General features: G+C 35.4%; 2 protein-coding genes across 3 annotated transcripts in view; one reads left to right on the top strand and one right to left on the bottom strand.

Moving 5' to 3' along the window:
- Nucleotides 1-7,590, bottom strand: part of Ank2 (Ankyrin 2) — a 278,001-nt gene extending 270,411 nt beyond the window's left edge. The window contains exon 1 of one of the 2 annotated variants that reach the window (XM_067788353.1): nt 7,400-7,590. Coding sequence is in view for 1 of the 2 variants with exons in the window: in XM_067788345.1 (XP_067644446.1) it covers nt 7,400-7,402 (3 nt within the window). In the remaining variant the exon portion in view is untranslated. The remainder of the gene's footprint in view (nt 1-7,399) is intronic. The other variant, XM_067788345.1, reaches the window with a different exon arrangement.
- Mcad (Medium-chain acyl-CoA dehydrogenase) lies at nt 1,729-18,796 on the top strand. Its single transcript, XM_067788369.1, has 4 exons — nt 1,729-1,938; nt 14,409-14,762; nt 14,858-15,293; nt 18,164-18,796. The coding sequence occupies exons 1-4, from the start codon at nt 1,921-1,923 to the stop codon at nt 18,613-18,615; spliced, it is 1,260 nt and encodes a 419-aa protein (XP_067644470.1). The 5' UTR covers nt 1,729-1,920; the 3' UTR covers nt 18,616-18,796.
- Nucleotides 18,797-23,989: the final 5,193 nt, after the last annotated feature.

Below are 23,989 nucleotides of genomic sequence, written 5' to 3'. Positions count from 1 at the left end.
GTTTAATATTCGACTTGAATTTTCTAAAAGATTTTCGTAATATAGAATGGACTAATGCTTGTGTGTGTGTTCTAATTTTAAGCGATCAAATGTGAGTTGTGCTACTTGAAAAGATTTACAATGTCCATAACATTTCCAGAGCTTTTGGCGGTTAAAACATAAACATCAGCAACAATATTTTGTAGCGAAGTCTCTTTTCTACCACAAAACCACACTGAAGCTCCGATTTGCGCTTTCCTCCCTATGCATACATCGGAAGATTTTACGAAACTCTTTTGTCGTGCTGTCCTTCGTGTTTTCTATAACGCGGTGATGTCTACATTTGCTCTTACGAGGACATCAACGAGCTGTGCATGGTCACCATCCCCTTAAAGGGTATTTGCCCTCAAATCATAGTTTTCATAACCAATTACTTCCAAAAAACAAGTAAAGGTGTCTAAGTTTGGGTGTAACCGAAAATTATATACTCAGCGTGAATTTTAACTGTGCATTTCATTTCAGATAAAATACTTTTCTATATAACACGTGGCACCGCCCGTTTAAAAAAAAATTTCGCCACATTTCCTCTTACAATAAAACTTGTTAAGTGAAATACCATTGATTCAAAACTATTTTTTGCTAAGTTACAGCTAAAATTTACCCTTTTAAGTTTGTTTTATATCTAAGTTGCAGTGGTCTTTAGCCGATCCCGTCCACTTTTACTAGAAATATTTTCTGCTATAAGGAAAATATGTGTAGGTACACAATTACATTACGAGTTATGGCTCCCGAAACATAGAATATTGCTTAGTCATAAAAGGGGCGGTGCCACGCCCATTTTTTTATTTATTGTTATAAATCCACTTGGGAAATTAAATACCATTGATATAAGGCTCTCTTTTGCAAAGATATAGCTTATTTTATTCGTCCGTAACCCTTTTAAAAATCCTTTATATAAGTGGGCGTGGTCTTTAACCGATTTCGTTAATTTTCCTTCAAAGCATTACTTATAGTAAAGGTAACCTCTCTGCCGAATTTTGTTACGATAGGTATAACAATTTTTGATTTGTGATTAATATTTGTAAAATTGATTTTATCGCAAGTGGGCGGTGCCACGGCCATTTTAAAAAAATGTTTATCAGGAGTCTCAATATCAGTCCACACGTCAAATTTGAACATTATAGGTGTATTATTTACTAAATACCTAATCAGGTTTTTGTGTTTTCAAAAATGTTATATACATAAAAAGTGGGCCTGGTTATTATCCGATTTTGCTCATTTTCAATACCAGAATATTCTGGGTCCAGATAAGCTCGTGTACCAAGCTCGTGTACTCAAGTTATCGTGTTAACGGACAGACGGACGGACGGACATGGCTCAATCAAATTTTTTTTCGACACTGATGATTTTGATATATGGAAGCTATATCTATCTCGATTCCTTTATACCTGTACAACCAACCGTTATCCAACCAAAGTTAATATACTCTGTGTGCAAAGCACGCTGAGTATAAAAAATATCCTCCCCTTTACAGATTTCAAACCTTAAATATCAGGTCGATGATCAATTGATATAAGATTTATATAAGTTGGAAATTTTTAGATGGGTACCCGCGCACACACAATAGCACATTTCTTGATAACAACAAGTCGTATTTGAGGTTGCCGCTAAACAATGAGCGCGAGGTTCCAAAGTCCAAAAAACTGATGTATTCGAATTTCAATAATAAAGCAAGAGCACAGAGTAAACTTATTTTTATTCGTACCGCCGACATAGCAGTGTTAGGAACGTGAATTCTCATAAATAAAAAAATACTAAATACCTACTCGTTGGAGAGTTAGTTGTGCACTTGGCATTTATATATAAATATTTCACAATAATACATAAATAAAACTTAATAATTTCGTTATTTATTGTAATCAATTTTAACGCAAACTAAATATGGCTTTTTTGAATAAGGTAAGCAAATATCTTGCACATGGCAGTAGGAAGAAAGAAAATATACAATAAAAGTGTTAAGGAAAAATCCCAATAACAGTCATGCGGATGCGTTGTTGAAGATGACTTTGGAAGTGTAGTGAAAATGGAGGAGTTGCAGTACAAAAAAAAAAAAACAGAGTGCAACTATGTGAAAATGTGTGGAAGCCTAGTAAGGTGACGTCAGCAAGATTTGTTTAATATTTTTCTATTGTTTACTAAACGATCACTGATGACTCCTTATATGTAGGTGGTATTACTATATGACCTACATAGGTCACTTTTGTACTTTGAACCCTTGAAATAGACTACAAATAGTGACATAGATATGACATTGAAATACATTTACACAATGTTGTTACGTGGATACTTTAAGTCATGCATAGCTATATATTAGGGAGGGTCAATTTTTTCGTATGGAATATTTTATAAATTAATATTTACTTCAAGTTGTAAGCAAGAAGTTCTTACTTAAAAAATTATAAAGAAGCGCATCAACCCTTTGCGATGGAAGGGTATTTTCGAGTTCCATATGCATATGTTATTGTTGTTGTTGCTGTTGTTTTTTGTTGTTGTTGTAGCGATAAGAACACTTCCCGAAGGCCTTGGGGAGTGTTATGGATGTTGATTGTCCCTTGCCGGATGCAAGTACGTTCCGGTACCAAGCCCGACCATCTCGGGAACGATTTGTTATGACCACATACGACCTTCTTGGCCATACCGCCCTCCCACCCCCTAGATCAATGAGGAGTTCGGGGCCAACAGAGCCTCGGCTGTTAATGAAACAGGATTCGCCACGGATAGATGAGGTTGACAATTGGGTTTGGTGAAGCTATATATTGCGCTGGCAACCTGAAAGGGTTGCGCTACACAACCCCTTGAATCTGGTATTTTAGTCGCCTCTTACGACAGGCATACCTACCGCGGGTATATTCTGACCCCCTAACCCGCTGGGGGCTGCTCAACCCCTATACAGGCACTTCAAATTCAAATTTATAATAACAAATTGACACCAAACAATTTTTCAAAAATATTGTAGCACTGAGAAAAATTTTAATTCAAAATTTATTCATTATTCTCTAAACACTTAAAATATATTTTTTTTTATTTATAAAAGATTCGGTGTACATATAATTTTGTATTTGTATTGTGATTTGCACTTCCGTATAAAAATGTTTGAACAGCCCTGTATATAATTAATAAACCAAATTACGTATGCTAAAGCCGCCAAAGAGATTGTGCGATAAATTATAGCATAATTGTTAATTTAGTAGCTTTTTATGAAAGGAACAAGGACTCCTTGGCAACCAACACATTGCCAACCCAACTAATGTCCCCTTAGAAATCCTATGGAAAACCCCCTCTTGCCGACAAGTGCTAATTTACACTGTTAAGGTACATAATTGAGAAGTAAAGTACTTGTTAGCCAAACAGAGGTCACAGGGTATAGAAATCAACATCACATGTGATTCGGAGAAGGTTCTTCGAGGTATATTTCTGCTCTATAATTGCATTCACTTGAATGAAGGTAAGACGATGTACATACTTGTGTAGGACATCGTCTATTTGTATCGAATTAAAATTTGAACAAAATCGGCGGAGTTGTTTCAGAGTCCACAAGCTATATGTATATGTGTGTGCATACAGGATAGCACAAGATGGCCTAAGTACTTTACTTACTCAGTCTGCGTCACATTGAGCATAACAATAGCTCTTTATTTATGTATAGGGCGGTGCATCTAGAGATACTTTACACTCTTCAGGCACTTGCGAATTGCAAGGTACAGGCACCGTACTGGGGAGGAAACGCGTCTTCTTGAAAGCACTTGTCTGCGCTGAGAAGCCAGTCAAACTTAGACCTAAAATATGCGAAGAGTTGCATAACGCCACACATCCACATCCGATCAATGATTTTTTTTTTTTTTTTCATACAAACCACCATTGCTGAGAAATTACGAACCAAATAAGCCGTCCATAGAAAAAAGTCAATAAGGTGTAAAAAATAAAATCACAGAAATATGAAATGCCTATTTGAAGGTTTTTTATAATTAAATAAATAATTTTATTTGGTACACAACAAAAATTTACGAATATGTTCTATTAAATAACTTTATGGAGATCCATTATCATGTTCTTCTAGTACATCATAATTCTTTTCGGAGCTCGAAGTTAGACGCGAACTGCTTTCATGTCTTTTAAATCTTAAAGCAGTAAAATGAAATTTACTGCTTTTTTATTTTAGTTTTTTTTTTTTTTCATAGTAGAGTTGGACTTACACTGCTTGGAATCACCCTTACAGTGAAATTTTATTACAATGTTAATGTTAAATTATAACGTTTCTATGTATAACCAATTTTCAGAGAATAAAAGCAGTAATATTTATATTATACTGCTGTGTTGTCTTGGGAATTTGATAGACTGTTTTTTCTGGTTAGGAAAATTAAACTGTTCGATATATAAAACAAATTTTATATATTTTTTATCTTTAACTTTATTACTGTTAACTGTTAATGATAAATATTTAACTGTATTTAATTCGCGAGACATGCTCATATTGCTTTATACAATTGTTTTTATACCCGCTGTACTTGTACACAGGGTATTATAAATTTGATTGGATAACGGTTGGTTGCACAGGTATAAAGGAATCTAGATAGATAAGGACTTCCATATATCAAAATCATCAGTATCGAAAAAACATTTGATTGAGCCATGTCCGTCCGTCTGTCCGTTAACACGATAACTTGAGTAAATATTGATATCTTCACCAAATTTGATACACGAGCTTATCTGGACCCAGAATAGATTGGTATTGAAAATGAGCGAAATCGGATGATAACCAAGCCCACTTTTTATATATATATAACATTTTGGAAAACACAAAAACCTGATTATTTAGTATATAATACACCTAGAATGTTGAAATTTGACGTGTGGACTGATATTGAGACTCTTGATAAAAATTTGAATAAAATTTTAAAATGGGCGTGGCACCGCCCACTTGTGATAAAATCAATTTTACAAATATTATTAATCATAAATCAAAAATCGTTAAACTTATCGTAACAAAATTCAGCAGAGAGGCTGCCTTTACTATAAGGAATGCTGTTAAGAAAAATTAACGAAATCGGTTAAGGACCACGCCCACTTTTATATAAAAGATTTTTAAAAGGGTCGTGGACGAATAAGATATAGTATCTTTACAAAAAAGAGATCTATATCAATGGTATTTTATTTCCCATGTGGATTAATAACAATAAATAGGAAAAATTTCAAATTTTAAAAAATGGGCGTGGCACCGCTCCTTTTATGACTAATCAATTTTCTATGCTTCGGGAGCCATAACTCGAAGAAAAATTAACGGATCGTAATAAAAATGGGAACACAAATTTTCCCTATAGCAGGAAATATTTCTAGGAAAAATGGACGAGATCGGTTAAAGACTACGCCCACTTTTATATAAACGATTTTTAAAAGGGTCGTAGATGAAAATAATAAGCTATATCTTAGCGAAAAAGAGCTTTGTATCAATAGAATTTTACTTTCTAAATTGAATTATAACATTAAATTGGAAAACACTAAACATTTTTAAAATGGGTGTTGCACCGCCCCTTTTTTGTCTAGCAATTTTCAATGTTCCGGGAGCCATAACTCGAAGAAAAATTTACATATCGTAACAAAATTGGCTGCATATATTTTCGTTATAGCAGGAAATAGTTCTAGTAAAAATGGATAAGATTGGTTAAGAACCACGCCCACTTTTAATAAATGACTTTAAAAAGCGTCGTAGGCAAAAATAATAAGTTAAATCTTAGCGAAAAATAGTTTTGTATCAATAGTATTTTTATTGTTCTGTTATATCTTTATTTTAAAATAAACATTAGGGAAATCCCCATATCTGAAGAAAAATTGCATTATTACCCGCTCAAGGTCATTGGTGTTAGCCTCTGTATCGTTTTTGCTTCTTTTAAACGAAAATTAGTTCAGAATAGAACCAGAAGTGTACAGCTGAGTATGTAATGTTCGGTTTCACCCGAACTTAGACTTCCTTATTTGTTGTTATTGATATTAGAGAAAAAATGCAAAGTTTACAAACGGCGATAGTTACTAGGACATGTTTCTGAATTTCAGTCCTTCATCAGCTAGATTCTCGGGAGCTGAGTATTGAATTCGAAATCTCCAACATTCATACTTTATCCTAGTGTAAAGGCAAATGCCTTTAACCACTCAGCCATATGAATGCCCCGCTGCTCGCCGTGAAATTGGTCTCTAAGTATTGCCTTTTTGTTGCTATTCCTTTATTCACCATATAGGCACATACTAATTATTAATAGCTTTTTAATCCTGATTGTGTGGAATATTTATAGACAGAGCTTAGTAACATTGGATGTTTATAGCAGTGCTTTTATTAGAAGTACTTCCCGTGTTCACTATTATTGATATAATTATCATATATATTATTTCTAGTTGCTGTTTTTATGTACGGGTCCCTTTTTCGCTCTTATTTGGAATCCAAATCTATAAATAAAGTTTTGGTTGTAAAGATAGAGATTCGTGCTACTAGCGAGCTTTGGGTATTTTTGGTCGTAGTGCTTTTGTTTTGCTATATTTTATTAAAATAATTTGTTAAAAATAAACGATCGTGAGCACATAAAGAAATCTATTTGTACTGTGGCACTATTGTGAATATTTCCTCTGCATTACCGGCATTTGCTACCATACGCCAGATAGCAGCGCAAGCTGTAAGTTTTAATTGATTGATAGAACAGCTGATTTCAGTTGATATTTGATAAGAGACTTTTATATTGGTTGCGCAAGATGCGCACAGGTCCGGCTGTTGATATAATTATCTGTATTTAATTTGCAATTTTTGTCTAATATCAATAAAATAAGTATTTAAGTTAGTGAGTAAATTGGTGTCGGAGAAATGATTTGGCATCAAAATTTTTAAAAAGCATTGAGTGAACTTTACTGCCTTTTTGCTATGGACGGTAGTATACTTTAAAGGCAAGAAAAATTTGACCCACCTTAATGTATACACATTTCATATAATAATGTATGTATGCATGTATATAGCTACATACATACATGTATACATACATACGTGGTACATAAATATTAATGTAAGTAGAAAAAACAACATTTTTGTATACTTATCAACAAATCAAGGTAATATAGATCTTTTATTTTTATGAATACTTGATTAGAAATTATTGTTGTGAGGTAAAATGCGGGTCATCGTAGCAAGACTCAGAAGAAAATCATTGTCGTTTAATGACACCTACTAGCTTGTAATAGAAGAAACTTTGTGCGGTTCTTCGGGTGTGGCCTTTGATGTCAAATTTTTTAAAAACTAAAAAAAGGTACCCACTAATATTAATAATGTACTAGGTGTTATTTGTTATTGAAAAAAAAATGAAAGAAAATTGTTTAAGAATCTCACCATTTTCTTTTTATTTTACACGTTTAAATGTACACTTCGCACAAATTTTTACTTCTATGCGAAACACTTTAATATTTACACAATCGCTCACAATTGCTCTTTTACTTTAAAATCTAAAAAGTTATTACTCAAATATGTTTATTAAATAATTTACTTGCGGAGAGTATCTCATAGATGCTGTCATTGTTGCAAATTGACAACTAAGTTTGTGTGTGTGCTACCAGATGTCAAAAAAAAAATACTAGTGAGAAATAGAAATAAAGAGAAGAAACGAGTTGTCAAATACAACCCTCGCTTAGCGTTGCGTGACAGTTGCGCTAGGGCAACTATTGTTAGAACGTGAGCATGGGTTGTGTGCTATCGCAGACGCAAGTTATTTGATGAAAGGTATTCAGTAAATCAGTATTAAGTGAAAATAGTAACCATTTGACTTTAAATTTAACAAGTAAGGAAGACTAAGTTCGGGTGTAACCGAACATTACATACTCAGTTGAGAGCTGTGGAGACAAAGTAAGGGAAAACCACCATGTTGTAAAAAGAACCCAGGGTAACCCTGGAATGTGTTTGTATGACATGTGTATCAAATGGAAGGTATTAAAGAGTATTTTAAGAGGAAGTGGGCCTTAGTTCTATAGATGGACGCCATTTAGGGATATCGCCATAAAGGTGGACCAGGCCTGACTCTAGAATTTGTTTGTATGATATGGGTATCAAATAAAATGTGTTTATGATAATTTTAAAAGGGAGTCGGCCTAAGTTCTATAGGGGGACGCCTTTTCGAGATATCGCCATAAAGGTGGACCAGGGGCGACTCTAGTATTTATTTTGTACGATATGGGTATCAAATGAAAGGTATTAATTAGTATTTTAAAAGGGCGTGGGCCTTAGTTCTATAGATGGACGCCGTTTCGAGATATCGCCATAAAGATGGACCAGGGGTGACTCTAGAATTTGTTTGTTAGATATGAGTATCAAATGAAAGGTGTTAATGAGCATTTTAAGACGGCGTGGGCCTTAGTTCTATATGTGGACGTCTTTTCGAGATATCGCCATAAAGGTGGATCAGGGTTGACTCTAGAATGTGTTTGTACGATATGGGTATCAAATTAAAGGTATTAATGGGGGTTTTAAAAGGGAGTGGCCCTTAGTTGTATATGTGAAGGCGTTTTCGAGATATCGACCAATATGTGGACCAGGGTGATCCAGAACATCATCTGTCGGGTACCGCTAATTTATTTATATATGTAATACCACGAACACTATTCCTTCCAAGATTCGAAGGGCTTTTGATTTCGCCCTGCAAAACTTTTTCATTTTCTTCTACTTAATATGGTAGGTGTCACACCCATTTTACCAAGTTTTTTTCTAAAGTTATATTTTGCGTCAATAGACCAATACAATTACCATGTTTCATCCCTTTTTTCGTATTTGGTATATAATTATGGCATTTTTTTCATTTTTCGTAATTTTCGATATCGAAAAATTGGGCGTGGTCATAGTCGGATTTCGGCCATTTTTTACACCAATACAAAGTGAGTTCAGATAAGTACGTGAACTGAGTTCAGTAAAGATATATCGATTTTTGCTCAAGTTATCGTGTTAACGGCCGAGCGGAAGGACAGACGGTCGACTGTGTATAAAAACTGGGCGTGGCTTCAACCGATTTCGCTCCTTTTCACAGAAAACAGAAAACAGTTATCGTCCTAGAATCTAAGCCTCTACCAAATTTCACAAGGATTGGTAAATTTTTGTTCGACTTATGGCATTAAAAGTATCCTGGACAAATTAAATGAAAAAGGGCGGAGCCACGCCCATTTTGAAATTTTCTTTTATTTTTGTATTTTGTTGCAACATATCATTACTGGAGTTGAATGTTGACATAATTTACTTATATACTGTAAAGATATTAACTTTTCTTTTAAAATTTGAATTAAAAAAATTTTTTTTTTAAAAAGTGGGCGTGGTCGTTCTCCGATTTTGCTAATTTTTATTAATCAGACATATAGTAATAAGAGTAACGTTCCTGCCAAATTTCATCATGATATCTTCAACGACTGCCAAATTACGGCTTGCAAAATTTCTAAATTACCTTCTTTTAAAAGTGGGCGGTGCCACGCCCATTGTCCAAAATTTTACTAGTTTTCTATTCTGCGTCATAAGTTCAACTCACCTACCAAGTTTCATCGCTTAATCCGTATTTGGTAATGAATTATCGCACTTTTTCGATTTTTCCAAATTTTCGATATCGAAAAAGTGGGCGTGGTTATTGTCCGATATCGTTCATTTTAAATAGCGATCTGAGATGAGTGCCCAGGAACCTACATACCAAATTTCATCAAGATACCTCAAAATTTACTCAAGTTATCGTGTTAACGGACAGACGGACGGACGGACGGACGGACATGGCTCAATCGAATTTTTTTTCGATCCTGATGATTATGATATATGGAAGTCTATATCTATCTCGATTCCTTTATACCTGTACAACCAACCGTTATCCAATCAAAGTTAATATACTCTGTGAGCTCTGCTCAACTGAGTATAACAAGTAAAGGTGTATAAGTTCGGGTGTAACCGAACATTATATACTCAGCGTGAGCTTCAATTGCACATTTCATTTCAGATAAATTACTTTTCTACATAACACGTGGCACCGCCTGTTTAAAAAAAAAATGTCTCCCCATTTCCGCTTACAATAAAAATTGATAAGTGAAATATCATGATTCAAAACTATTTTTTGCTAAGTTATAGCTTATTATTCTAATCTTCGACCCTTTTAAACTTGTTTTATATCTAAGTTGCCGTGGTCTTTAACCGATCCCGTCCATTTTTACTAGAAATATTTTCTACTATAGGGAAAATTGGTGTACCCAATTTTATTACGATCCGTTAATTTTTCTTGGATTTATGACTCCCGAAACATAGAAAATTGCTTCGTCATAAAAGGGGCGGTGCCACACGCACTTTCAAAAATTTTAGTGTTTTCCAATTTAATGTTATAATTCAATTTAAAAAGTAAAATTCTATTGATACAAAGCTCTTTTTTGCTAAGATATAGCTTATTATTTTGGTCTACGACCCTTTAAAAAATCTTTTATATAAAAGTGGGCGTGGTTTTTAACCGATCTCGTCCATTTTTAGAAATATTTCCTGCTGTAGGGAAAATTAGTGCACCCAATTTTGTTGCGATATGTCAATTTTTCTTCGAGTTATGGCTCCCGAAACATAGAAAATAAAGAGGCGGTGCCACACCCATTTTCAGAAATTATAGTGTTTTCCAATTTAACGTTATAATTCAATTTAAAAAGTAAAATTCTATTGATACAAAGCTCTTTTTTCGTTAAGATATAGCTTATTATTTTCGTCTACGACCCTTTTAAAACTCTTTTATATAATAGTGGGCATGGTCTTTAACCGATTTCGTTAATTTTTCTTCAAAGCAGTCCTTATAGTAAAGGCAATCTCTCTGCCGAATTTTGTTACGATAGGTTTAACGATTTTTGATTTATGATCAATAATATTTGTGAAATTGATTTTATCACAAATGGGCGGTGCCATTGTGGTAACGAAAAGACGGAGGGACAGACGGACATGGCTCAATCAAAATTTTTTACAATACTGAGGATTTTGATATATGGAAGTCAATATCTATCTCGATTCCTTTATACATGTACAACCAACCGTTATCCAATCAGAGTTAATATGCGCTGTGTGCAAAGCACGCTGAGTATAAAAAAAGTTACCTCCAAGGTAGTAGTGTGCACAAAAGATGCTCAGCAGTTTGCAAAGCCTCAGAAAATATGGTGCTAATATTAGCAGTTCTATACATTACTATGCTGTTAATAAATAAATGTGCAAGAGCAGCAAAGTAAGCAACCACACATCCATGCAAACAGCGAAGCTAAGAGCGAAGGGATAATTTCACATACACATATGTAGTTATCATATAAGAGCATAAGTTATTACTCAAACATACACATGCATATAACTAGAAAACAAAGGTGAATATCAGATACGTAAAGGAGAAATAAATAAGCAGCTGTTCGCGAAAAGCCTAGACCCTGGCAGAAATAGGCGAACGAGGCAACTGACAGTATAAAACAAGTGGAAGCTAAGAAATAATGAATCGGTTTGATCTTGCTATATTATAAAAGCCTTAATAGAAGAGGTGCAAATATTTTTCAAATTTATTCTAAACTATGGTGCAAAATTTAGAGACATAAAAACCGCAATAAAAAAGGAGTAAAGTGCCGTTGGAAAAAACAATAAAGTTTATACGACATATCTCGAATTTTTTAAATGACAATTTTTTCAAACGCAGTCCTTATTCGAAAGGAATCAACCATTTCTGTAAAGCATAACGAAAGTAAATATTTCAAAGTTTCATTGTAAGTTAGAAATATTTCAATGGAGTGATTCGTTGTTAATTTATAGCTGTGTAAACTGCAATTTTGCGGCTGCCGTGATGTGGTGATAGCGTGCTTCGTCTAGCATACTGACGCCCTAGACTCAAGCCCTGGGCAAAGCAACATCAAAAATTTAGAAAGAAGGTTTTTTTCTAATCAGAAAAAAGTTTTTATAATCAAGGTCGCCCCTTGGCAAACACACTAAGTGTATTTAGGTCATGAAAAGCTTCCCAAAGTCATGTAAAATACGCACGACGCAAATTGGAAGCGAATCTCGACTTAAATTCTCTTCGGAGGTACATTGCGCATAATATTTTAACCTATCCCAATAGAAAGGTCATAGCTTAAAAGTTTTGTTAAAAAGGATGTTGTCAGACATTCTGACCGAAGTCGTTGATAAATTAGTATCCCAGGACGCCGGTTAATAGGGTTGTAATTGAAATAAAGAATTTTTTGGCAGAACAGATAAGCACTAAATTTAGTTGAATTTTTGCTCACAATTCGTTAACGCCTTAAAATGCTAAACTATACTATAGAAGACACATGAATCTATATTGTGACGAATATTAGCATCACTAAGCTGTTAATAAATAATCACGCAACAACAAAACATGAAGCGGCCACCCTTATGTACGTGTACACATTAAAGCTAGCAACACTTATGTAGAAGGCGACGAAGAGCTATCTCACACACACAGATGTAGTCAGCAGCCGAAGTAGTTACTCACACATACACACGCATATGGATATAAACTACAAACATACATGTACTTATATAGCTGGTAACTAACCAAGCATGAGCTACAACTGTTCGCGAAATTACTAGACGTTAGGAGAAATGTGTGAACGAGGAAACCGAGAGTATAAAAGCAGCGGAAGCTTAGTAACGACGAGTCAGTTTTGATTTAAGCACGCTATTGGTTGTACTACTAGTACTACTCCCAAAGTAATCTAAATAAAGACCAGTTTGCAATACTAATACTGAATATTGGAGTGATTTATTCAGCAGTTTAGCGATTCGAACTATAGCAGAAGGTTTCAAATAAGCAGAATTTCCCTAAAATCGTTACAATATTCTGGTTTACTAATTTTTGTCCTTCGCGAATTGTAAATAGGAAATAAATTAAGTTAAACTCGAAGCTTTATTAAAAAAAATTATAAATTCAGTTACAATCTTTTAAACCAGTCACCTGAGATAGCACTTTATTACCGACTTCGCTCAGATACTGCCTTATTAACAGAATGTCTGAGATACGTCCCTCTTAACAAAACTTTAAAAACGACCTTTTTATTGGGATAGGTCGATTTATTTATGTTTATAAACTAGAGCTTACGATTTATTCTCGAACACAAGCGAGATTTTCGAGACCCGAGAAATCGAGAACTCGAATTCTCGTGAGATTCTCGTGTCGCGATGTCCTCGCAAATCTCGCGAGCTCCTCAAAATTCTTACTTAATCGTTGTATGGACAGTATTTATACACTTGTTTTTTTTTTCCTTGTGACTTTTTTGTTGATTATATTGTTTCAATGACATTTAACTCAAAACATATTTATTATACAAATAATTTTGTTCGCAATATTTTATTTTTCAACGAGACATCAAGAACACGGCTTCCCGCGAGATTCTCGAATCTCGAATTACTCGTAATACACGCGATCTCCTCGACTTTCAATTCATTCGCTGCATTGGCAATAGTCTATACATTTCGGAGTTTTTTACTTGTAGTTTTGCGGACATTTTGGCTTGTGCTCCAGAAGAAATCATAAGCTATATATAAGACAGCAATAAATCGATTAAGTTTAATGTTGAGAAGCTCGCGAGCTTTACGAGTAATTCGAGATTCGACAATCTATTGAGCCTTACGATTCGAGAAACTCGCGAGAAATCTCTTCTCGAACATGTTCGAGAAATCGTAAGCTCTACTTTAAACCACATTTCAACAATTTGCCTAGCCCCTATTATAAATTCCTCCATATTGTAACTAATTTAGAGAAATTCAGCTTATTTGAAACCTTCTGCTAACGTTCGAATCGCTAAACTGTTGAATAAATCACTCCAATATTATGTATTGTGAAATAGGCTTTATTAGACTACTTTGGGAGTAGTACAACTATACTTCACTTCGAAACTGATAGCGTGCTTAAATCATGACTGACCACTTAGCTTGCGCTGCTTTCATAATCTCCGTTGCTTCATTCCCATATTTCTACTAAAGTCTGGACGTTTCGCCTTCTAGAACTGCTGTATCTCCTGCTTGGTAATTGTGCTACATATATGCGTGTGTATGTGTGAGTAAACAACTTCGGCTGATGACTACATCTGTGTGTGAGCTATCTCTTCGTTGTCTGTTATATATGTGTGTAAATGATGATTGATGTGTTCATGTATGTATATACGAGTGGCTGCTTCATGTTTTTTTATTGTTGCGTGATTATTTATTTAGTATCAGCTTAGTGATGATAATATTCGTCACAATATTATAAAATAAATTAACTATCTCACATAGCTAAGCTTTAAAATGCAAAAACTTTGTGAGAAGTTATCACATTAAATCGACATTTTACGTTTTTATTTTATAATACTTCCTCTTTTACTTTTAGATCACTGCCGCCACAACTATACGTCAACTAGCGGCTCGTAGCTATGCCGCTGTTTCGCACGTCACACCGAATGGTCCATCCTTCGGCATAAATGAAGACCAAAAACAAATGCAAGATTTAGCACGGAAGTTTGTGCGCGAAGAAATCATACCAGTAGCAGCTCAATACGATAAGACTGGCGAGTATCCATGGGATATTGTGAAGAAAGCATGGTCTCTAGGTTTAATGAACAATCACATACCAGCCGATATTGGTGGAATGGATTTAGATGTATTTACAAGTTGTTTGATTGCCGAGGAATTAGCATACGGTTGTACCGGCATTATGACTGCGCTAGAAGCAAGCGGTTTGGGTGTAAGTTTCAGTTGTAAATTGAACAAATCCAATGGTTTTGATACCCGAAAACTTCTACGTTTGAAAAAACACTTATTTTAATATTTAATTTGTAGCAAACACCCGTTATATTGGCTGGTAACAAGGAACAAAAGAAAAAGTATTTGGGACGTCTACTAGAAGAACCAATTGTTGCCGCTTATTGTGTTACAGAACCTGGTGCTGGTTCTGATGTAAACGGTATTAAAACAAAGGCTGAACTTAAGGGTGACGAATATATTTTAAATGGACAAAAAATGTGGATTACCAATGGTGGTGTAGCTAATTGGTATTTCGTACTTGCACGCACTAATCCCGATCCAAAAGCGCCTGCATCTAAAGCTTTTACCGGTTTTATTGTGGAACGAGATACACCCGGTCTTACGCCTGGTCGTAAAGAACAAAATATGGGACAGCGTGCATCTGATACACGTGGAATTACATTTGAAGATGTTCGTGTACCGAAGGAGAATGTTTTGATTGGTGAAGGTTCTGGATTCAAAATTGCCATGGGTAAGTTGTTAAAGTACATTATGCAATTTAGTTTTATTGGAATGATTTTCCGTAATCCCTTGTCAAATTCAGTTTGCAGACAAACCGTTTTGGGGTTGTGCCAACTTCAGTGTCATTATACATTTCATGAAATTAAAATGCTATAATAAGTTTGTTACGAATCTCAAAATTGTAAGTTCTTGAAGGACAAGAAATAGACCCTACAATAAGTAACCCGAATTGATTGGGTGGACTATCTGGTTTCATTTAGCCATGTTCGTTTGCCCGTCTGTCTGTTTGAACGGAAACTAGTCCCTCAATTTTTGATGTATCTCGATAAAATTTGGTGAGCAGGTTTATTTAGCTGGCCGATTAGACATTTGTCCCCATACAATCGATTTTTCAGAAAATAGGTTGTTTTTGTCATATCTTCTCAATTTATGAGATATAATCTTCATATTTCACCAGATGCTATCGGTAGTATATATATGCCTCTTACAACCAATTGTTCAGATCAAAAGTTTTTCATAACTTTCGTAATAGCTACAGGCTTAAATTTTCACCAAATGATTGCGTATACGGCATTTATTGTTGTCTCAAAATATCGTAGAGAACGGTCGTATATATAGTATATATCTCTTACAACCGATTGTTCGGATGATCAGAAGCTTTTCATAATTTTCGCCTCATTTGAACAGCTACAAGCTTCAAATTTCACCAAATGATTACGTATGCGGCATATATTGCTGAATGAAAAAATCGTATAGGTTGGTCGTTCATATAGTACATATCCCATACAACCTATTGTTCAGGTTAGAGATTCATGGTCATATCTATTTCATACAGCCTTGGGCACAGCTGTCCTTACTTTTTTTTCGTTTCTTTTAGAACTTTATGCGTCAAACGGTAGTTTATAGCAGCTTAAAATGATCAGGATATATGGGCTTCTAAATATACAAAAGCTCTCTTGGGTTATGCCAGTCCCCCAGTCTGTGCTCTATCTACCTTGAGTAGACTGCTATTTCAAATGGCTGGAATAGCATTCAAGTAATCAACCCCCTTTTTACGAAAATCACCAAGAGCACAATTTCAATGCTTTTGTTTAAGGCAAAATGATGTCTGCCCAAAATAAGATTGCTAAATCTTTACAGCTCTTTGTTATTTTATCGAATTTCGTCAAAGTCTGCTTTTTAATTTTCGATATTTCAAGAAAACAACTTCTATAAGTTTTGTAACCGAAACTATATTTATCTTGATCCTGTATATTGGGGAGATGAGGCAGCGGGAGAAAAAGGTGAAGATGGTGTGGATGAGTAGCGAAATTACAATAGGGAGGAAAACGAATACGGAAAGAAATAGAGAATGGAGAAAGAGAGAAAGGGGTGGAGTTTTAGGAAGACAAGCGATAAGATGGATGGAAAGAAGGGAAAAGAGTAAGTTGGGAAAACGAAAGGTAGAGAAGAAAAGGCCGAGAGAGAAAAGGAATAGTAACAGCACTAAAAAAAAGGTCGAGGGAATGGAGATGAATCGAAAATGAGGAAGTGGGGTAGAAACGAGAAAAAAAAGGAAGAAAAAGATAAAGGGCGAAGGAATGATAAGAATTCAAAAAGCAATTAAGGAAATAGAGAAATCGCACACGAGCTAAGATTTATTTATGAAAGCCCTCCAGAAGCTTAGTAGCATATGGGACAATTCATCGAAAACGACACCTTAATTAAAAAATTAGAATTAGATTATTGTCTTTTAATTCGTAGAAAAAGAAAACCAGATATACATTTATCCTCTACCAATCCAATTATATTAAGTTTTTATACCTTTTATGAAATTGAAATGGTATAGTAAGTGTGTCTCGAAAATTGTAAGTCCTTAAAGGAAATGAGATAGACCCGCAAATGAGATATCTTGATGAAATTTGGTGAACGAGTATATTAGGGTGTCCGATTAATCGTTTTTCGGAACCGACAGAAACGGACTTCTATAGCATAAATCTGTCACACAACAGATTTTTTGGATAAACAATTTCACAAGATACTTACATATATATTAAGCATAAATTATTGTCTGAAAAAATCCTCAAGATAATTTATATCCGATACGACGTATTATTTAGATAAGAGGTTTTTCAGAAGCTAAAATAAGCTTATCATCCATTAGGGAGAGAAATTAAATACCCAAGAAACAGTTTCTGTTGAATACCTGGGTATCCCAACAGACATCTGAGTGCAGAGAGCCCGCCTCCCAGGAACTTAAGAAGCCATTTCGGCAAGCATTATGAGGAAGAACGGCATTTTAGAATTCAGCCGTATGTAGAAGAAAACACAAAAAGGTTCTCAGTGATATCCACAAAAAGGCGTCGCACCCTATGCCAGGAATCCAGAATCAACCCCGATACACATAACGGATGTCCTGCTTGCAATGTGCTCACACATGACATCAACCATATTTTTAATTGCAATGTGGAACCATGGTCTATAACACCTCTTTAGCTCTGGTCCACCCCTATTGAATCTGCTCACCCCCCCCCCCCCCCCCCCAACAATTAAAGTAGGGGTATGTGTATATTCGAGTTTTCGAATTATTCGAATAGCTCGAATTGTTCGAATAGTTCCCACTATTTGAATATTTCGAGCTATTCTAAACCATTTAAGTTTATTTTTATAAGCCACATATCAGGAAATGTTTCTAATTAGAAACGTTTATTATTATTAAGACACTAAAATAGTCTATTTAAGCTTTAAATTCTTTAAATTCGAACCATTCGAACTTTTCGATATTGGATTCGAAGTTCGATTCGAGTAGACTAAAAATATGCATGTTCTATTTCTCTCGAGCTTAAATTTCCCTCTTTTTTCAAATTTTTGTAAGTACTTCTTTCTGCTTTTTTATTTTAGGTACCTTTGATAAAACACGCCCACCTGTCGCCGCTGGCGCAGTCGGTTTGGCTCAGCGTTGTCTAGATGAAGCCTTGAAATACTCGCTCGAACGCAAGGCTTTCGGCGTACCAATCGCTTATCACCAGGCTGTGCAATTTATGCTTGCCGATATGGCAATCGGTGTGGAAACATCACGACTGGCTTATAAGCTGTCTGCTTGGGAAGTCGATCAGGGTCGTCGCAACAGCTATTATGCTTCGATAGCGAAGTGTCATGCAGCGGATATGGCAAACAAGATTGCCAGTGATGCTGTACAAATTTTCGGTGGTAATGGTTTCAACTCAGAATATCCAGTGGAGAAGTTGATGCGTGATGCTAAAATCTATCAAATCTATGAAGGCACATCTCAAATCCAACGTCTGATTATTTCTCGAAATATGTTTGAAGAGGTTAAACAGTCGGCCAAATAAGTTTAAGAACGGTATTAATTTAGATAAGAATGTATTATGAAATAAAACGAAAAAAAAAAAACCATGTAGAGGTTTTACAGGCTGTTTGATTCTTGCAAGCAGATTTTGTACAAGAAATAATTGAAAAACAAGGAATACTTTGATACAAACACAAAATAAAATATTTATATTTATAAATTAATGCAAATGTGAAAATTCTTTAAATTTTGCAATCAAAATGTTAAACTAACAGGACAGAATTTTTTTTTTTTCGTGAAAGGAGGAAGTTGTTTACAATCGATTATTCGGTTAATCGATTAGTCGAGTAGCAACTTTTGTATTTATTGAAAATCGACTAGTTTGTAAGTATTTTATTACAATATAGCAAGGCGAATCCATACCAGGTGGTGGCAAAGCGAATTCAACTAATTCGCCGTGCAGAAGAATGTCAAGTCAAAAGAAAATTTTCATTGATTCTGATTAACTTACTACAACATGACAAGGCGCTGTATGGAAACTAATCAAGAAGAAGCAATCAGCTGTTGGGATAATACCTGGTACTGAATTCGCCTTGCGGTTATCCCATCAGCTGATTGTTTCTTCTTGAAATTTTTCATATAACGCCTCGGTACAACAATATGTCACTTATTGAAAACTAATGCTAAATTTCTTTTGACTTGACATTCTTCTGCACGGCGAATGGCCTTGAACTTGCTTTGCCATCACCAACGCGAATCCATACCCGGTGGTGGCAACTAATTCAACCAATTCGCCGTGCAGAAGAATGTCAAGTCAAAATAAAATTTTAATTGATTTCGATTAACTGACATTAAAGAAATAATCAATAAGAAGTAATCAGCTGTTGGGATAACAACACCTGGTACTGAATTCGCCTTGGGCATCACCTTGTATAGATTCGCCTTGGTTTCATAAATTATTTTTATGTTAATTTAATTAACTTTAAAAATTTGATAGACTCTACTTCTTGTCGTAAAAACTAAAAAAAAATTAAGGGTGGTGGCAAAGCGAGTTCAACCCAATTCGCTGTGCAGAAGAATGTCAAGCCAAAAGAAATTTTGCATTGATTAACTGACATCTTATTGTACCAAAGCGTGACCTCTCCACTTTCATGTTGTTGTAGCATTGCGATCGCCCACAAATTGTCATCAACATCCTACAACGGGAGTCAAAGGAAACTTGCAGTTTCAACGGAGTTGCACCAAATTGTTATGGGTGGTAGAGGCGTTGGTTCTGCATTACAATTAAAAAGACAGTTGCTGTCATGTGGAGACATCGGGGTTGATTCAGGATTAGTAAGTGTTCAACATATTACATTAAGAACGGGGTTCACCGAGCAATTATCGGTATAAACCTGGGGCGACTCATAATGGATGAGATAGCGGGCTTGTTTACTCTCATCAGGATTAACGGCTGAGTTCTAAAGTGCCGGAGTTCTTCATACTGCTTAGGGAGATAACTCCTTAATTCCCTGCGCGGCGGGCTTCTTGAATCAGATGTTTATGGCTCTGAATTTTAGATACAATTGATACTGCATGATCGGCAAAATGAAGGTCCTGGTCGAACATCACGTCCTGTATTTGAGGGTGTTGGACAGTCGGTAGCATAATACCATCGACGTGGATGTCCAATACTGTCACATCCACGTTGTAAGTAAGGTCGCCGAAGATTTGGTAAGTGACAGTGTCACATTTTGTGAGGTGAATGGGAAATGGGAAGTAAAAATTAAACAAAAGTGGGGATAGGACATCATACTGCGGCACCCCTTGTTTAATTCGTATAGGTTTTGATGTGACGTTCCTGAACTGATAACACAGGTCGACAAAATTTGAAAAAAGCGTGTGAATGTAGCAGACAAACATGTTTTTAGCACTTCCAGATACAAAAATCTCAAAAAAAAGAACCAAAATGAAAAATCTGTTTCGATATTTAGATTTAGCTAACGGAAGACCTTTCGAGGAAGGGTATACCCTTCTTATTTCAGTCCGCAATTTATTCGTGTGTTGATGGCGTTAAGTGCGGTGGCGATGCTATGTATTTTTCGAAAGCCAGCGTCTTGGCTACTGGCGATATGAGAGATATTGCACCATATGAGTCTCCCACTGTTTTCTGGCGTCACATGCTTATAAGTCAAGCCTCATCAGTAACAGCAGGTGTAGGAAGTGAGAGTTGCAGGAAGAAATGGTTGAGCACGTTCTATGTTCGTGTCCTGCGCCCGCCAGGTCAAGGCTCCAGTTATTACGGACGGCAGTGTTGCCAAATCTCGATGCAGCAATTAAGCTAGGTCCTAGAAAGCTTCTAGTATTTTCCAAGAGGACGGAGTGATTCTATAACTTAAGTCCTGGTACCTGGAACTTGGGGTTCTTCCGTTTGGTCGTCAAACAAATTCTGGCAACATATTCAGTCCATGTGAGGTCTTTATTGACCGGCCAGTTCAACCTAACCTAAGGCTCGGCCTCTACAGCCCTAAATCACAAAGTAATTGCTTAAATGTTACATAGCCTCGATTGTCGAATAGAAACGTGCCGAATTCACTTCTGTCTAAGAACCCTCCCTGATATTGCGCTGGTAACTAGCTTTTCTAATCTAGTTGTTAACAGCACTTCATTCTTAGGCTGTCATAACTGGTCCTGGAAAAGCCAAGCTTTATTTCTACGGTATATACATATTGTGACGAATTTTAGCATCACTATGTTATTAGTAAATGAAGGCACAATAATAATAAAGCAAGCTGCCACTCTGGTGTACATAAACAAATCAATCATCATTTACAAACATACATACAAGGCAGCGAAGAGATAACTCACACACAGATGTAGTCAGCCGAAGTTGTTACTCACACATACACACGCATATATGTACCTCAATTACCAAGCAGGAGATACAGCAGTTCTAGTAGGAGAAACATCTAGACTTTAGTAGAAATATGCGAATGAAGCAACGGAGAGTATAAAAGCAGCGCAAACTGAGTAGTCAGTAATCAGTGTGATTTAAACACGCTATCAGTTGCAAAGTGAAGTATAATTGTGAAGTACTCCCAAACTAATTTAATAAAGACTAGTTTGCAACACTGAACATTGGAGTGATTTTTTCAACAGTTTAGCGATTCGAACGTTAGCAGAAGGTTTCAAATAAGCGGAATTGCCCTAAATTCGTTACAATATGTGTATTGGGTCGGGTCGAAAGCTAACCCATATCGTGCCATCGATTTTTCGATAGGACTTGGGCTCAGGAAAAAAAGTTCCACTATACATACCCAAAAAAATTATTTTTGAGCCTGCGAAATTTCATTTTTTAACTTTTTTTCGACGTTGATTTTAAGCATTTTTGCATGACCTACTAAAAAAAATTTCAAAAAACTGTTATCGACAACGTTTTTGGCGGACATTTTTGGGTCGGACAGGGTATACATGAAAATGTTACAATCAAATGAAAATTTTTTCAGTAGGTCATAAAAAAAACCTTAAAAATCAAAGACGAAAAAAAGTAAAAAAAATTTATTTATTTAATAATTTGGGAAAAATTTAAACAACTTGGCATCAGGACGAACAAGGCGACAGCTGTTTCGAGTATACCTTGTAAATCTCTTCAAAGCCTTTTCTCCTGGGAGTGAGATTTGAACCCGCACTCCTACGATAGTTGAAAGTGTTACAAACGCATTCAGCTACGTCATGCCTTAAGGGTCCATTACTGATACTTAGCATAGATTTGACTTGACTTGAGAACTGTCACTTACAGTTCTGTTATATGAACATTGCATGTTACTGATTACTCAAAACTTAGCAACACTTAACTTGATTTAGAAGTCTGTTGAATTTTGATTTTCTATGTAAGTTCTAAGTGACGTTTACATTTTGAGAGGCCATTTGTTTGTTTCCATTTTGATATTTTTTCATACAAATTGACATTTATTGATTATGATGCCAGATTGTATACGCTAAGTGGAGTGTAATCGTGGCTAAGTTGCCAAGTTTACGCCAAGTCAAGTCAAGTCTATGCTAAGTATCAGTAATGGGCTCTTTAGTTGTAAAAATTTTCCCAATTGCCTTCTCTGCATAATTAATCTTTTACACACTGCATACTTCGTATGTAATTATGTGTTAAAGTTATGCTTGGTGGTAAGGCGGTTTTCAAAAAAACTTGGTATTTTTGCTGTTTTTGTTCTATTTATAGAACTACAACGAATTAACCAATTTTGTATATTTGTATGAGTTAATCGGGGATTGCCCGTATTGCTTTAAATATATGAAAACATTTATTTGAAGCAATTTTCAATTTTTTAATATATTTAATAATAATATTAGCTCATATAAATAGACAAAATTGGTTAAGTCGTTGTAGTTCTATAAATAGAACAAAAACAGCAACAATACCAAGTTTTTTTGAAAACCGCCTTACCACCAAGCATAACTTTAACACATAATTAAATACGAAGTATGCAGTGTGTAAAAGATTAAATATGGAGAGAAGGCAATTGGGAAAAACTTTACAACAACTAAGGCATGACGCAGCTGAATGCGTTTGTAACACTTTCAACTATTGTAGGAGTGCCGGTTCAAATCCCACTCCCGGGAGAAAAACCTTTGAAGAGATTTACAAGGTATAATCGAAACAGGTGTCGCCTTGTCCCTCCTGATGTCACGTTGTTTAAAATTTTCTCAAATTATTAAATAAATTATAAAATTAAAAATTGCTTCAAATAAATGTTTTCATACATTTAAAGCAATACGGGCAATACCCAATTAACTCATACAAAAAAAATTAAATTTCGCATGCTCGAATATTATTTTTTTGCGTATGCGTAGTGGAACTTTTTTTCCTGAGCCCAAATCCTATTGAAAAATCGATGGCGCGATATCGGTTAATAAATCGACCCAGTCTAATGTATATGCATAAAAATATAGAAGTGCTGTAATTGGTAGACTCTTTACTTTTTAAATACTTTTAAGTATAACAAGCAATAATTGCGATAAAATTTGTGTTTGCAACCTTTCATGAGGTTCATTGTCAAATATGCCGTATTCTCAGCTTATCAGCCCCATTGTTTACGAAACCCATTAGCAAATATATTTGAATAATGTACAAATTTATTGGGTATGTTGAAGTGTTTTTAATTACTCAATGATAGCACAACAGATACCCGCAAATGTATTTAGATAAAAGCGTTTGTGGGTTAGGGTGTTAGACCAACAAAGTTGATTCTATCATTAAAAAGAGAGAGCTGTATACTCATGACCGGTATTCTGACTGGACGCTGCCTTCTGGCGTGACATGCCTTTAAATTAGGCTTGGCCAGTGATAGCAGATGTGCGGTTGGAGGAGGAATCGATCGAGCACGTTTTGTGCTCGTGCCATGCGTTATTCAGGCTAAGACTCC

The sequence above is a fragment of the Eurosta solidaginis genome, chromosome 5 (genome assembly GCF_040869045.1).
Source record: "Eurosta solidaginis isolate ZX-2024a chromosome 5, ASM4086904v1, whole genome shotgun sequence".
NCBI classification, from domain to species: Eukaryota; Metazoa; Arthropoda; class Insecta; order Diptera; family Tephritidae; genus Eurosta; species Eurosta solidaginis.
Note: the sequence above shows the minus strand (reverse complement) of the source record. Positions and strands in the feature narration are given on the sequence as shown.

Coding starts and splice junctions, on each gene's coding strand:
- Mcad (XM_067788369.1), top strand. Junction 14,763..14,857: donor TAGAAGCAAGCGGTTTGGGT/GTAAGTTTCAGT, acceptor TTTAATTTGTAG/CAAACACCCGTTATATTGGC. Junction 15,294..18,163: donor TGGATTCAAAATTGCCATGG/GTAAGTTGTTAA, acceptor TTTTTATTTTAG/GTACCTTTGATAAAACACGC.